The 13,601-nt window shown below is 59.2% G+C and overlaps 1 protein-coding gene across 4 annotated transcripts in view; it reads right to left on the bottom strand.

Moving 5' to 3' along the window:
• The window catches only part of CAMTA1 (calmodulin binding transcription activator 1), an 888,068-nt gene that overhangs the window by 105,772 nt on the left and 768,695 nt on the right, over window positions 1-13,601 (bottom strand). For all 4 annotated transcript variants that reach the window (XM_057544799.1, XM_057544797.1, XM_057544798.1 and 1 more), the window contains one exon: window positions 5,511-5,664. In XM_057544799.1, coding sequence (XP_057400782.1) covers window positions 5,511-5,664 — 154 coding nt within the window. The remainder of the gene's footprint in view (window positions 1-5,510; window positions 5,665-13,601) is intronic.

Here is a 13,601-nt window from a genome sequence, read left to right as displayed (position 1 = left end):
CTCAGGCCGTCTGCTTCGGGCCCCTCAGCCGGTCCGGCCTCTTGGGTTTGCCTTCCTGAGGGCAGGGCCCGGGCTTTTCCCCACCTGGCAGCCTCCTCAGGGCCGGCACTGGGCTGAGCTCAGGGCAGAGGTTCTAGAAGCCTGTTCTGGTTCGGTGTTGGTGGCGCAGGAGTGCCCGAGGGACCGTCCAGCTGGTCTTTGCCGACGCCCCTCAGCACAGGGCTTGGCAGGGGCTGAGCGCTCAAACTCAAGAGACAGGACCGGCCTTCTGGCTCCGATGCAGCCCCAACACCTACGTACTTTGTGTCCACGATGTCGTTTGACAGCCACGGGGCCGCAGGGAAGGGCCCACGATCGCTCCCGCCCTGAAGGAGCGCGGTGCTGCTTAGAGAGCTGGGGTGACCTGTGCTAGGCCGCTTGCTGGTCAGAGGAGGAGCTGGGACCCCCCCCCTCCCCACTCCCAGGTCTGTCCTTCTACCCATCCCCCCGCCCTCGCTGCCGCTTCGCCCACTTTCGGGGGAGGGTCAGGCACTTGCTCTGGCCCAGACGGTGCCGGTGTCCCCACCTGAGCTGGGGTGGGGGACGGTGGTGGTGTGTTGAAGGGCTCTTGGAGAGAGCCTTGGGGCTAGAGGGGCTAGAAAACTGAGCCCTGCCCCTGCTGACTCACACGTGCGTCCCCGCGCATGTCCCTGTGGGTCGTGGGCCATGTGTGCATGTGTGCACTGAGGTGTGCATGGACGTCGGCATGGGGGCTCCCCAGCCAGCTCTCCTGCTTTGCCCACCCAGTGCCACTGAGGCCCTGGGACCCCTGAGCAATGACAGAGGGGCTCCAGGAAGGCAGCGAGAGCAGAGCCAAGCCCAGAGGTAGCCGGTGGAGCCGCCAGTGGCCTCTGGGCCCAGGGAGGCCCGCGGGGAGGCCCAGGCCTTGCTGGGCAATGCAGGGCCACCTGGCCGGCTAGGGCGCTCCAAGCGGAGCCCCAGGGAGAGGGGGACAGCTGGGGAAGGGCTGAGAGCACAGCTTAAATCTCACACCCTCATCCCTCACTCTGGATGGAAAAACCTCACCACTTGCTAGCTGGGAAGCGGCTGGCATCCCGTCCCCTCGTGGGCTGCCAAGGAACGGGGCAGGGCAGAAAGCCGCAGCGCCCAGAGTTGAGGGTCCACTCCAAGGGAACTGGGTCCATCTGGCTCCCTGAGGGTGGAGGGTTTGGGCCACCGTGGTTCGGGGCGGCCGAGGATCACTGAGCAAGTTTCCCGCCAGGCTGGCGGGACCGAGGCACAGAGCTTGTCTTGCCCATCATTCTTCCCACTCAAGGGTGACCCGGGAGGAGCGGATCCCACCTGCCCAGCCCCCGCTCGCACTATGGCAGTTCGCCGGGTCCAAAGCGGGTGCTCTCGCAGACCGGCTGCGCTGGAACATACCCTGGAGTTTCCAGGATGAGACATGCTGACCTTTAGATCATGTTCACTTGAGTTCTATAAACTCCAACCCTCAGACGGACGGGACCCGGGACAATCATCCTCAGACCTTGAGCTGAGCTGAGCTGAGCTAAGCAATTCTCAGCTGAGGCCTTACAGGAGGCACCCTAGGCTGCACTTGGCTCTACTCAGCCCTGAAGGACTCACATGCAGAACCCTATTCCCCAAATGAAGTTAGGATGGTGGTGCTTAGAGAAGACTATACTTCCCAGACTCCCTTGCCAACGAGGGGTGACCCTATTACCAAGTTCTAGCCAATGATATATGAGTGGAAGTGTTGTGTGCCACTTCTGGTCCCTGTCCTTAAAGGGATGAAGTTTGCCCTCCACCTTCTCTTCTTCCCTTCCCACTGGTTGGAATGCAGTTATGATGGCAGGTGCTGGAGCAGCCATCTTGGACCACATAAAGAGGGCAACGCCCTAGGGATGGCAGAGCAACCAGCTGGAAAGAGCCTGGGTGGCTGAGCTGATCCCTGACACTGTGAGGCTGCCCTATCAACCCTGAATTTCTCTGTGAAAGAGAAATAAGCTTTAAGCCACTATTCTTTTTGTCTTTGTCACAGCAGCCGGACCCATATTCTAAATACCACAGAAGGGACTGCAAAAGATGGGAAGCATTGTTGGAAATATACCGGGAATTCTTATCAGATATCTTAATTTTTTCCCCCTTGTCTTTGATTTTTGTGTTTTGTTTTTTTTAGTCTGGAGGAGGCATCCCTCAGTTTGCAGGTTGAAGGGAAGCCCCCATAGGACTAAAGGGCACCCTTGCAAGAATCAAGGTGGGGTTCTTGGAATCAGTCTGGCTCAGAAGTTGGGGTCTGTGGGATCTCCCCACCCCATCGTCAACAGGTGAGGCGAAGGCTGAGGAGCAGAGTCTCACTTCGCCACGGATAAGCACAGCATTTTGATTAAACCACTGACAACTCCGCTGCAGGGCAGAGAAATTTGGAAACATCAGGAAGTCAACCTGTGAAGTCTTTGAAGGAATGTGATTTATGTGAAAATGTAATGAAGCTAATGTGTTTGGCTCCAGCGCTGGGGTGGCACGCCTGATCGTGGAACCCAATCTGATGCCTTCCTGGCTCCCAGCATACCTCTGCTTTCCCCGAACACGGGTAGCTGGTGCCCTGTGTGTGTTCCAAACCCAATCGGCATCTAAAGCTTTAACTGGAGCCGTATTTCCCGGGCTGTGTTTCCAGGCTGTGCATGTCTAACTAGAGCCACACACACACACACACACATGCACACCCTGAGTGACTGCACGCCGCTGCTCTCGTGTCTGGACACCGGAGACCCAAGTGTGATTAGCTTTATGGGGTGTTTGTTGTAGTTTTACATAATTTCCTTGATGCACTGCAGACTTTTAAAAGGTGTTCACAGTTCCCTCCAGTTAAGCATCAGAGGACTGAGGTCTGGTTTCCAGCCCCTGGAGTTCATGGCTTCATCCCCTTGCCTGCTGTGGGAGGTGGCATTCCTGTTGGACTCAGGCAGGCTCCTGTGTGGGAGGGGGACTTTTCCCAGGCGGGGCCCCTTCTGAGGATGGGGGCTGTTGTGAGGGGGTGGAGGCAATGAGAGGAGAAAAAGGAAGCAGCTCAGATAAAAGAATGGGGAAGGCAAGGGGCCACGGGGTGGCTTACAAGAAAACAGCCATCCGTGTGTGTTGAGAGGCATTAGGAGGGCCCAGGCCAGAGTCTCTGCCTGTGGTGGCCACCTTGAAAGGTATCTCTTCCCTCGGGAACATCCCCTTAGCTAATCTCTGGCTAGCTCCGTCTCTGGAACCTCCCAGGACATGGGATGAAACAGTGGCTTCAGTGCCTCGAACCCGGGTCTGCAGAGGCCCAGGAGCCAAGCTGGGCACCACGGAGGTGGCCGGATGCTGCTGGTCTTGGTACAGAGACTGCTGGATTCTTTCTCTCACTTTCCAGAAAGGGAACTAGGGTGCTGAGAGGGTGAGTGATTGGCCTGAGGTCACACAGCGAAGCGGTCACAGACCCAGGCTGTGCACCTGCAGCTCCTGGCTGCCCGGACTCGACTGGCCTGGCAGGGGGGTGCCAGTGCCAGCGGTTATGAGAGCCATTGCTCCCACCCAGCCAAGGCTCTGCCAAAGAGGAAGTGTGGGCTGCTCTGGGGGAGGAAACCCAAGGTCAAGTACAAGCCCTGCACATTTAGACACCAGGGAATGGAAGGCGTGGGTGGGCGGGGCGCAGAGCAGGACCCAGCACCACTGCCCTGTTCCCCAGCCCTTGGCCTGGCCTTGGAGGGGTGCCACTGGGCAGCTCCGGCTCTCAGGCTCTGGACACCGGGGGCCTCTGTCAGGGGCTCGGGGCCCTGCGGAGAGGGGATCAAGCTGGGCCCAGCCACGCTTACCCAGCCCCCTCACCGATATTTACAGAGAGCCTTCCACGTGCCAGCACAGTGCGGGCCCCCGAGGAGCGGCAGGTAGGAAAGGTTCACGGGAATTAGCTGGGATGTTTCCCAAGTTTCTGGGTGCTCCGCAGAGCTCTGAAGAGGCTTGCGTGTCCCCTTCTGGTTAAGGAGGCTGACTTCATTCTGATGTCTCCCTGGGGGTCTCGGGAGGCCCGGGGTGCTGGGGCCCGTGGTGGTGGAGTTCCAGTTGGGTGGTCTGGGGGGGGCCAGTGGAAGAGGCACTATTTGGGCTAAGGGTGGAAGGATGAGGTGGGTGAGCAGGTGAAGGTGGGGGAGAGCCAGGCGGAGGGAAGAGTGACGGCAGCTCTGCTGGAGGCACCACCCGTCAGGAAGCCCCAGGAGGGCAGGGGCAGCGGCGCGGGGTCCGCAGGTGGGTGAGCTGCGGGCACGCCCAGGAGCTCATGCTCCGTCCTGAGGGCACCAGATGGCTTCAACAGGGCGGCTCCGGTCAGAGCTGCAGTTAAGGAGGGTTCCACCGGGCACAGCCTGAGCCTGGAAGGCCCTGGGCCTCCTGGCTTTAGTTCCTGGTGGCGGCAGCGAGGCCAAGCTGGCCAGAGCCTTCCCATGGGCACACAGCTCAGGAGGACAGCATGGGGCTGGACCATCAGCCTATTGGGGGTCCGCTTCCCTACTCAGAACCCTGCCCCTCCTGACCCCATCCCCAACCTTGTGGCTGGTGGGGGGATCCTCCAGTCTGAGCGCTGAAGGCTTCTCAGGACGAGCTGGCCACCGCAGGTGCCACGTGGCCTCAGCATGGACACTCAGTGACCGGACACGCACTGCGCCCTGGAAAGGACATCTCAGCTGCTCCCTGGATGTGTTTCCTCCCCGCAGCCCGACTTCCAAGGGGCCACAGGTTCCGACGGCCCCGCTGACCTGCTCCCTGAGGTCCAGTATGATGACAGGTCTTTGCCCTGAGCCTCAGAGATCAGTGTTCCGGAACCCAGGGCCCTGCGCACTGGACGGCTTTCCCCGGCTCTGTTCTCCCTGAGCCCTCCGTCCAGGCAGCAGGAGAGGCCACCCCCGGCGGTTGCCCGTGGAAACCAGGCACCGGCCATGTCCCGGCTTTCTGGATGTGCTTGGCGTTTTGCATTCAGAGATCTGCTCCTGACGGATGCTCCCGACAGCATCACTTTGCTGACGAAATGCAGCTCAGGTCCCATTATTTGTGTGCCTCCCTGTCTGGGAGCCAAGGGTGCCCCGTGTCCAGGAGCAGATGGGCCAAGGGCAGGAGCGTGGCCAGCCTGGCCGCGGGCCACAGGCCTCTCCCTCCCCGGACTGCCACCGTGCTCCTGTCTGCGGCCTGCAAGACGGAGGTCCCAGGCGCTCTCCACTCTGCTCCTCGCTCACGGGTTTTGTGCTCTGGAACCCACTTTGCTCATCTGTAACATGGGCTGGCATCTGGGTCCCGGCTGTCGCATAGGGAGCCCCCGAGGACCGGGTGGAATTGGGCAGGGTCCTTGTAAAAGCTAAGATCACTGTCATCCGAGCAGAACGGGGCTCCCGCCCCCGGATCCCCAGGCCACGGAGGACCTCTGGCCCTGCCTGGGTGACCCTGGCCAGGTCGCAGCGCAAGACCCTGGCCGGCCGGCCGCGCCTACTCACACATGGGCTTCAGCTGCCCGATGAGCTCCTCCTTCGTCCATTTCGCCCACTCCTTCTTGTCGGTGTTGATGGAGCAGAGGATGGGGCCGCAGGGCTTACCGCAGTCCTCGATGGCCGGGACGTTCAGGTAGTGCACCAGGACGATGTCGGGGTTCTGGGGGGAGAGCACAGACACGGGCAGCATGAGGGTGGTACGGAGCCCGCCCGAGGTCACCCCAGCAGGTACAGACAGGCTGAGCATCTCCACGCCGGGCTTTCTCAACCTGGGCACCACTCACCCTCGGAACCAGATCATTGTCTGCAGTGGGGGACCACCCAGCAGCACCCCGGGCCTCTGGTGAGATGCCATTAAACCCCGCCCCCTCCCCCAAATCTCTAGACATTGCCTGTCACCCCCTGGAGGACAAAATTGGCCCCAGTTGAGACCCACTGCTCTACACGTGGGCGGATTCATGTGTAACTAAGGACCACACACGAAGTTAAATGTATCTCTAGCCTCATGTCCCAGACCTACGCCCACAGCTGCCCCAGCAGCACCGGCCCCTGCTCTGCTCCTTACATGCACCTCCTCACTGCAGGTCCCTGGACGTCCCTGACAGGTATCACCACCACCCTCTTCTTAAGGGGTAAACGGAGTTCCTAGAGTTTAAGGCACCCGCATCTTTTTTTTTTTTTTTTTTTTGGCCACCCTGCGTGACACGTGGAACTTCCCTGACCAAGGATCGAACCCGTGCCCCCTGCAGTGGAAGTGCAGAGTCTTAACCACTGGACCACCAGGGAAGTCCAAGGCACCCACTTCTAAGGGCTGGATGCCCCTCTGCCCCTCAGCCTGTGGTCTCCCTGCACAAGCATCTCTAAGCATCGCCCAGGAGGCAGCTGTCGCTTGGAACCTCTGGAAACTCTTCCTTGGAAATCTCTTTGGAGCTTATGAATGGAAAGGACTCTCCCCGTGAAGATGGTGAAGGCACAGTTTTGTCCCCAAGTGGCTTTATTGAAACGGGGCAGCCTCTTGCCATCAGATGCAATTCAAGGCGACCTGCGTTGCTCTCCGCCCACCACCAGCTCTGAGAGCAACACGCCAAGGGGGCCTCTGTGGGGCAGCAGCTTCACTGCAAAGAGCACAGGCCCTTCCGTGGCTTTCCGTGGCCCCCCCAGAGGGTGAGGCTGTTTATTGGGTCTTGTCAGGCCTGACAAAGTTGTTAAAAAAAAAAGCAGCCATGTCACTTTATAATGCATCTGAATAAACGCAGAAAAACCTCCTATCCCCGATCAGAAAGTATTTCTTGAACCGTAAGGAAATGCATAATAATATATCAAGGTGCTGCCGGGAACTCTGGAAAAGCCACTTGGAAGGTCCCATCCTGTGCTATTTGCCAGATACGTCTCCTCGGCTTTTCCCTCTGGATACCCAACCCCGAGTCCTGGGCGGGCACGAGGACCCCGGCACGGAGGAGCCCCTGGGTCTGCGGTCACCTTTTTGGATCTGATCAGAGCAAGAGTAATACATGAATATGTGACTCAGTCAATGCAATAATAAGTAAAGACTGAAGACAACTCCGTGACCGGTGCAGGAAAGTACACTGGTATAATTTTAAAAGATTTTCAATAAGGGTTGAAACGTAGAGTTTTTTTTTCTTGCCAACGCTCAGTTAACCAGGAAATTAAATCAACACGAACAGGAGCTTTCTCGTTAATGGCAGCTTTTCAGGATTGCGGTAATCATGCTCCTTAATAACAATGATAATCCCTGACATCCGCACGGCACTTTATTCTTTTCAAAGCACTTTCTAGCCATTAGCTGATTTGGTGCCCATGCAAGCTGGGGACGCGGGCTAGGCTGGGCAGGGCAGGGCAGGGCGCTTTCTGTCTGCAACGAGGAGCCCGAAAGCCCAGTGAAGTTGTGACTTGCCCAAAGCTGTGTGCCTGGCAACGGACAGAGCTGGGGCTGGAAGCCACAGTTCTGACTCTGCTTTCAGGTCCTGCCAAGACATCTGGTGGCCTCTTTTTGTCCGGTCTAACTGCCTTCGCATCTCATATTTAACTTCGTCCTTGCAATATGCCTGAGAGGCAGGTGGGCTGGGTAGATCTGCCATGCCCGTGGCCTGGATGGGGTAGCCCAGGAGAGGAGGAGCCATCCTCCCTGTGTCCCAGCCCTCTGTTCTTCCTACCGACCAGCACACTGGCCTTCCCGGGCTGGGAGCTCCTGCCTGAGTCTGTGCTTGGCCAGACGGCAGCGTCAGCCACTGAGCAAGACAGAGCAGGGATCAAAGGGCTGCAGGGGCCCGCAGGCCACTCAGGGCTTCCTCTGATCACAGCCCCTGGAGCAGGAGCCCAGCCCTGCGGGAGGAAGCCAGGATGCCAGATGTCTGGGAAATGAAAGGCCCTTAGCTCCTGCCCCACTGCCCCACTGAGCGCAGCGTGAGCGCCTGGAAAAGCCGTGGGAAGCCAGGGCAGTGGGAGGGCAGGCGGGGGCCTGGGAAGCAAAGGGCACCGAAACCCCCAAAACTTGAGCTCCTGCCCTACAGCACCCAGACTCTCCTATCTCAGGAAGTCCCATTCCTTCCTTCAGGGTCCAGCTCCATTTCTGCATAACCAACCTCCACCTACTCGTTGAGGACAGGTACAAGGCTCGCCGCCTCTTCCTCCAGGAAGCCTTTCTGGATACCTCACCCTCTGTACCTCTACCACAGCAGGGTGGAGATTGGGTAGAGATTGTCTTAATAGTCTGTAAGCCTCCTTTATCTGCGCAACCACAGGGACAATGCCCGGGAGGGAGCTATCACAGCATCTGGCAACGCTTGCTGCTTCTTTCTTTTTTGTAGAGTTGAATCAGGCTGACTTTGGATCTTCTATCCTTACTCTTCCCAGACTTGTGTTCAGCTGACACCTGGCTTTGGTTTTCTGTGTCTTCGAAGGGCAGGGCAGCTTCTCTGAACACAGGGTGTTCGTAGGAAGCTAAGAGGCAAGGCTGGTTCTTAACCTTTTGTGGGTCTAAGGCCTCTGAGAATTTGACGAAGGCTGTCAAAGGCTCCACTCCCAGCCCAGAAGAACTCCCCAAGGCGCGTCAACGCTGCATTTCGGGAGCGCACAGACCCAGTGGTCTGTGGACCCCACATCTGTAGCCAGGGACTTAGGGATTCAAGATCCACTGGGGCCCCTTTCAACTCAGGGAATACGCCCAACGCATACATCCCCTTCCCAGGAGCCTGCATCCCGGGCCTTGTGCCTTGATACAATTAGGAGAAAGCCCCAGTCCCTGACGGGATCAAGGAGGCTGGGTTTGGGATTCGGAAATACAGAAGCAGGCTGCGTCATGCTTTATATCTTTAACACAAATTCCATCCCAGGGCCTGGAGTTCCTGAGGCCGAAACTCCTGAGTTGAATTTTAAATAACGGCTTCCTGGCTTGAGGCTGGTTTTAAGACACAGAGTGATTGCGGTATTTTTGGAAATTGGGGGCACACATCACTTCTTGGCAACGTTGCGGTTTTATTCACTAGTTGTACATTTTATTGGGTGTTTCTGGCAGAAAAATATATTAGGCGTAGAGTCCCAATGTTTCAGTTTCACGGGGGGCTCATAATATTGTCGGGTCCTCAGGGAGTGCGGAGCTGCCGGCAGGGAGCGGCAAGCTGGCTCCAGGGGACACGAGGACACCCCCCCCCCCAGACCCACCCGGACTCTCGGTTCGGGACGGCTGCAGAGCCAGCCTGCCTTCACCCCCCACACCCCGGGCTGACATCCTCTAATGGCTCCCTGGGGTTTACCACCCACGTCAGACTTTGCAGGTCGCAGGTCTCACCCAGAGGCTCCTCTCCGGGCTACGGAATGTCCATGAAGATGCAAGAGGCCGTCCCCATGAGGAGAGGGTGGCCTTGGAAATGACCCCCCCGCCAAACGTCCAGGAGGCCTGTCCGGTGTTAGAGGCCTCGGGGAGCCCGATGGGGTGGCTGTGAGGGGAAGCTGTGGATAAGTGAGCGTCTCAGAGAACTTCCATGACTTTCTGGAAAGAGCCACGGACGAGGAGACCCCCTCCCTCCCTTTTGGTACCTCAAGCTCTTTACCTGTAAAAGGACACAGCCTGACCCCTCCCCTGCCCGCCATCAGGCTGCAGCAGGGGCCACGATGGGGCCTTGGCGAGGTGCGACGTCCCATCCGTATAGGGTCCCGCTGTTCTAACTACTAGGTGTCACCAAACCCCGAAACAAACAAAACCCTGGTGTTTTTCCGGAGAGCAGGACCAGAGTTGGCTTCTAGCAGGCAGTCTACCCACTTACGACACGCACTTTCCTGCTGACAGTCCGTCTGCCCCGACGTTCCCCTCACTGTCGTGACACCCCTTCCTCTCCAGGCCTCACAGCTGGGCCTTCGTGCCCCAGCCCCCTCAGCACCCTCCGCCGGCTTCACGGCCTTCGGCCCACCACGTTCCAAGGGTTCCTCGATTTCTCCCTCCAGCCCCACCTCCCGGCTCTGCTCCAAGCTCACCTGTCCCACTGCCCATCGACAACTCTTGTTGGGACCTCAAAATGCCCCCGGCTCACGTGGCCCAGCCTGACGGCCGCTCCCCACACCTGGCCCACCCTGGGCTTCACCCAATGACCAAGGGCACCACCTGCCCTCAGCGGCCCAGGTCAAAGCCCTTCTCCTCGCTTCCTCTTCCTCCAATCCATCCATCACCAAACTCTGTCAATTCTCCCCCTCAGGTAAGCCTGCCCCACCCACTCAGCCCTACGTCCCCCCCGAGACCACCCAGTCAGAGCCGCTCCCCCTGCATCTCCTCGCTTCCTCTCTCCCCTCCCTCCCCATCCCTCTCCCAGCCCCAGCAGGCCTGACCCTCTGATTCTGGCCCGAGAATGAACCCCACACTCCTGACACGGTCGCAGGAACCAGCCGTCTGTTTTCCTCTCCAGCCACTCACGCTCCCCCTGGCTCCCCCCGCTCCTGCCACCCGCGTTCCCCAAATCTGCCGCGTGCGCTCTCTCCTGAGCTGTCCTCTCTGGCTGGTGGGCTCTGCGCCACCCGTTGGCGTGAGCCTCAATGCCACCTCCTCTTGGACACCGTATTCAGAGACCCCCCCTCAGACGTGGTGCCGCCCTGCCCCCGCCCGGGGCCCTACTACCTTTGCATCCTTTATTTTCTTTACAGCATCCACGCCCAATTCTCATTTCTGAGCGGTTTCTGCTGGCTTTGGCCTGTTTTCCCACCTAGAAGCGAGAGCTCCGGTGGCCGGGCTCTGTCTTGCTTGGTGGTGGTGGGAGGGGGTTCCTGGAGCCCAGAGTGGGGCTGGCTCACCGGAGATGCTCTGCCCACCTGCTGAGTGCTGAGGTGGGTGACAGCTGAGCTGCCCCAGGGGTGCTGGCCTGGCTGGGGCAGGTGGTATGGGTCCCTGGAGACCTCTCCCCGCCCCAGCTATCCTTCCTGAGGGACAGACAGACTTGCGAGGAGAGGACAAGCGGCCTGGGAAGGGGAGGAGGTGTCCACCTCCTTGGAAGGGGGCGGTAGCACCTGAGAGGCCCAGGAGCTCTCGGCCCCTCTGCGGGAGGCTCAGCTGGTCCTCAACCCAGCTCCTTCTCAGGTTTTATTTGGAAATGTGAGGTTTGGACTTGCTATCGACCTAGTTCCAGGCTGTGGGGCTGCCAGGCAGAGGACTGTGGGCTGGAGCTGGTGGAAGGGCATCTCTGGGGGCCGAGTTAGACTTTGTCTCCAAAGGCATCTTTTCCAGTTGGAGCCTTTCACCTGAGCTGGGGGGACAAATGGGAGCCAGGAGAACAAGCTGGGGACCTTTACATCCAGCGGCACAGGAGGGGTTGAGAATGCTCCGTAGAGAGAATGCTGGGCTAAAGTTAAACCAGCTCCTTGGCTGCAGGACTTGTCAGAGCCTTGGCGGCACCCCGTGCAGGAGGATCGCTCGGTGGGCGTTTTGTGGGCAGGTTTTCCAAGCTTATGTGACCTTGAACCTGAGCACCTCTTGGGACCCTAGTGTTCTCTGGAACACAGTTTGGGAACCTCTGAGAGAATTCAGAACCCAGGGAAAGCACCTCTGGCAGCTGTTGGAAGACAAGGGCCCTTAATAGTTCCTGGGTCCCTTTCCCCTGGGGCCCCTCCCTGGCCTGGCCTGAGGCTCACCGGGCGTTCGAGCTGTTTTCAGGTGACTGCCAGGTTTCTAAGGAAACCCCTGACCGACTGGGCGCACTGTCCCCACAGCCCTCTCCTCCCCAGAGCCCCCCTTTCCCAGCAGCTGCGACTATAGTTCTTCCCCGACCCGGGGTGGGGCGTGGGGCTTCCTTTTGGAAAGACTGAGGGGCTCAGGTGAGAGGCTAGGGCGGGGGACTCTGTCTCCTCTTCACGCATGGGCCATCCTTCCTGATCTGGGTACCCTGGGCCGCTGGGGTCCCTGCGGGCAGGCCTGGGACCGGGGCTGAGCGCGTAAAGGTGGGGTAGGGGCAGGCAGGAGAAGGGCACGGGGGCTGGCAGAGGGGGCAGCGGATTTAACCTTCTTAATGACAGTGATGGGGCTTTCAGGAGGGGAGACTGAACAAGAAAGCATGCCCCGTCTGCTCCTCCGCCAGGGTTAGTGCTGTCGTGCGGTGTTAGTCCCGGTGCGGCGGCGGAGGGGGCGGTCGGGGCGCCAGTGGCGGCACCTGTGATCCGAGTTAATCCGCAGCAGCTCTTGCCGCAGACACTGTAGATTTCCAGACCCTGGTGCCCGGGGCGAGGCGGGCGCAGCAGCTCGGGGGAGCAGCAGGTGGAGAAGGGCTGCAAGGTGTCTCTCTCCGCACGGCTCCCACGAGGGAGAACCGAACTCAGTCCCCCCAGCCGTGGCAGAACCCGGGCCTGGAGGGCTGGGGCAGGAGGGGGAGGTGGAGGAAGGGTGGGAGAAGGAGAGAGAGAACGAAATAGGCCAAGGCGCTCAGCAGAGAGACGTGGGAAGCCCAGGTTGGTGGCAGCCAGGGTGGATAGGGGTGGCACAGAGACTGGGGGGGCGGGTGGCAGGGATGCCAAGCTTGCCCCTGGAGAGCCCTGACCTCCAACCTGGAGGAGACGCCCACGGCTCCTGTGGCTTCTGGCTCCGAGAGCTGAGGGTTGAGGTGCAGGAGAGCTCGCGGTGGGCAGACGCTTGATCTGGCCGAGCCTTAGCGCCTGCTCTTCAGGATGGGGGAGATGAGTACCAATGGCCTTAACCTTGCTGGAGAGAGCGGAGGCAGGTAAGGGGCTCAGGAGGCAAGGGGCCTGACCCACAGCCGATCCGAATGGGCGTTCCGTAATCTGTTACGGGTTTGCGATGCAGGTGGGGAGGCGTTCCAGTTTGCGGTGGTGGGGGGGAAGCTGAGCCCTGCGCCTCCTGCAGCTCAAGCCTGCTCCAGGGTTTGTACCACAGACCCTGGAATGGGCTGAAAGTAGCGCGATTTCACCGGAGACCCAAGTGGCCCAGAGCAAGAGCCTTGGGGAGCTCACGTCCTCTCGGCCATGGCCAGCGCTGGGCACCAGGTGGCTGGATGCCGGGGGTCCTGCAGCCCCAGCCCAGGACCCTACCCTCTGCTGGGAAGGAAGAAGCAGCTTCCCTTTCTGTGGAGTAAGCAGGACAGTGGCGCAAGAAGTGGTTAAAAATGCGAAAAGCTGTTGGTTTTGTTAAAGAAAAATGCAGCTGCAACATCTGTTTGACTCTTGTTTGCAGCTTCATCAACGCTAAGCGTTCAATAAATCAGGGTGGCATGGTGCTCCGTTTCTTCTGTGGCTTGGTCATTAATCTCATGCCAGTTCTCATGAAAAATGAAGGAGAGAGGCTGTGTGATAGTGAAAATGTATACATTACCCAGAAAGTCATAATAGCATGTAATAGTGGCCACACACCTCCCCACTTGCCGCCGGGGGCGGGGGCCGGGTCTGCGCACCGCCAGACCGGGGGGAGGGAGACAGAGAGTAAATCAGCATCGTTTGCACCGCAGGCCCATTCTGTGATTGCTTTTGTCCTATTAGCATCATTGATGCAGATTCTGAAAGCCCCACAAACCTGATCTTCAGAGGCTGAGCCTTCCCAATAACCGAGGGTCGGCGCCCATAAAACAGGAGTGCAGAGCAGGCAGAAAGAAG

This window comes from Balaenoptera acutorostrata, chromosome 1 (assembly GCF_949987535.1).
Source record: "Balaenoptera acutorostrata chromosome 1, mBalAcu1.1, whole genome shotgun sequence".
NCBI classification, from domain to species: domain Eukaryota; kingdom Metazoa; phylum Chordata; class Mammalia; order Artiodactyla; family Balaenopteridae; genus Balaenoptera; species Balaenoptera acutorostrata.
Note: the sequence above shows the minus strand (reverse complement) of the source record. Positions and strands in the feature narration are given on the sequence as shown.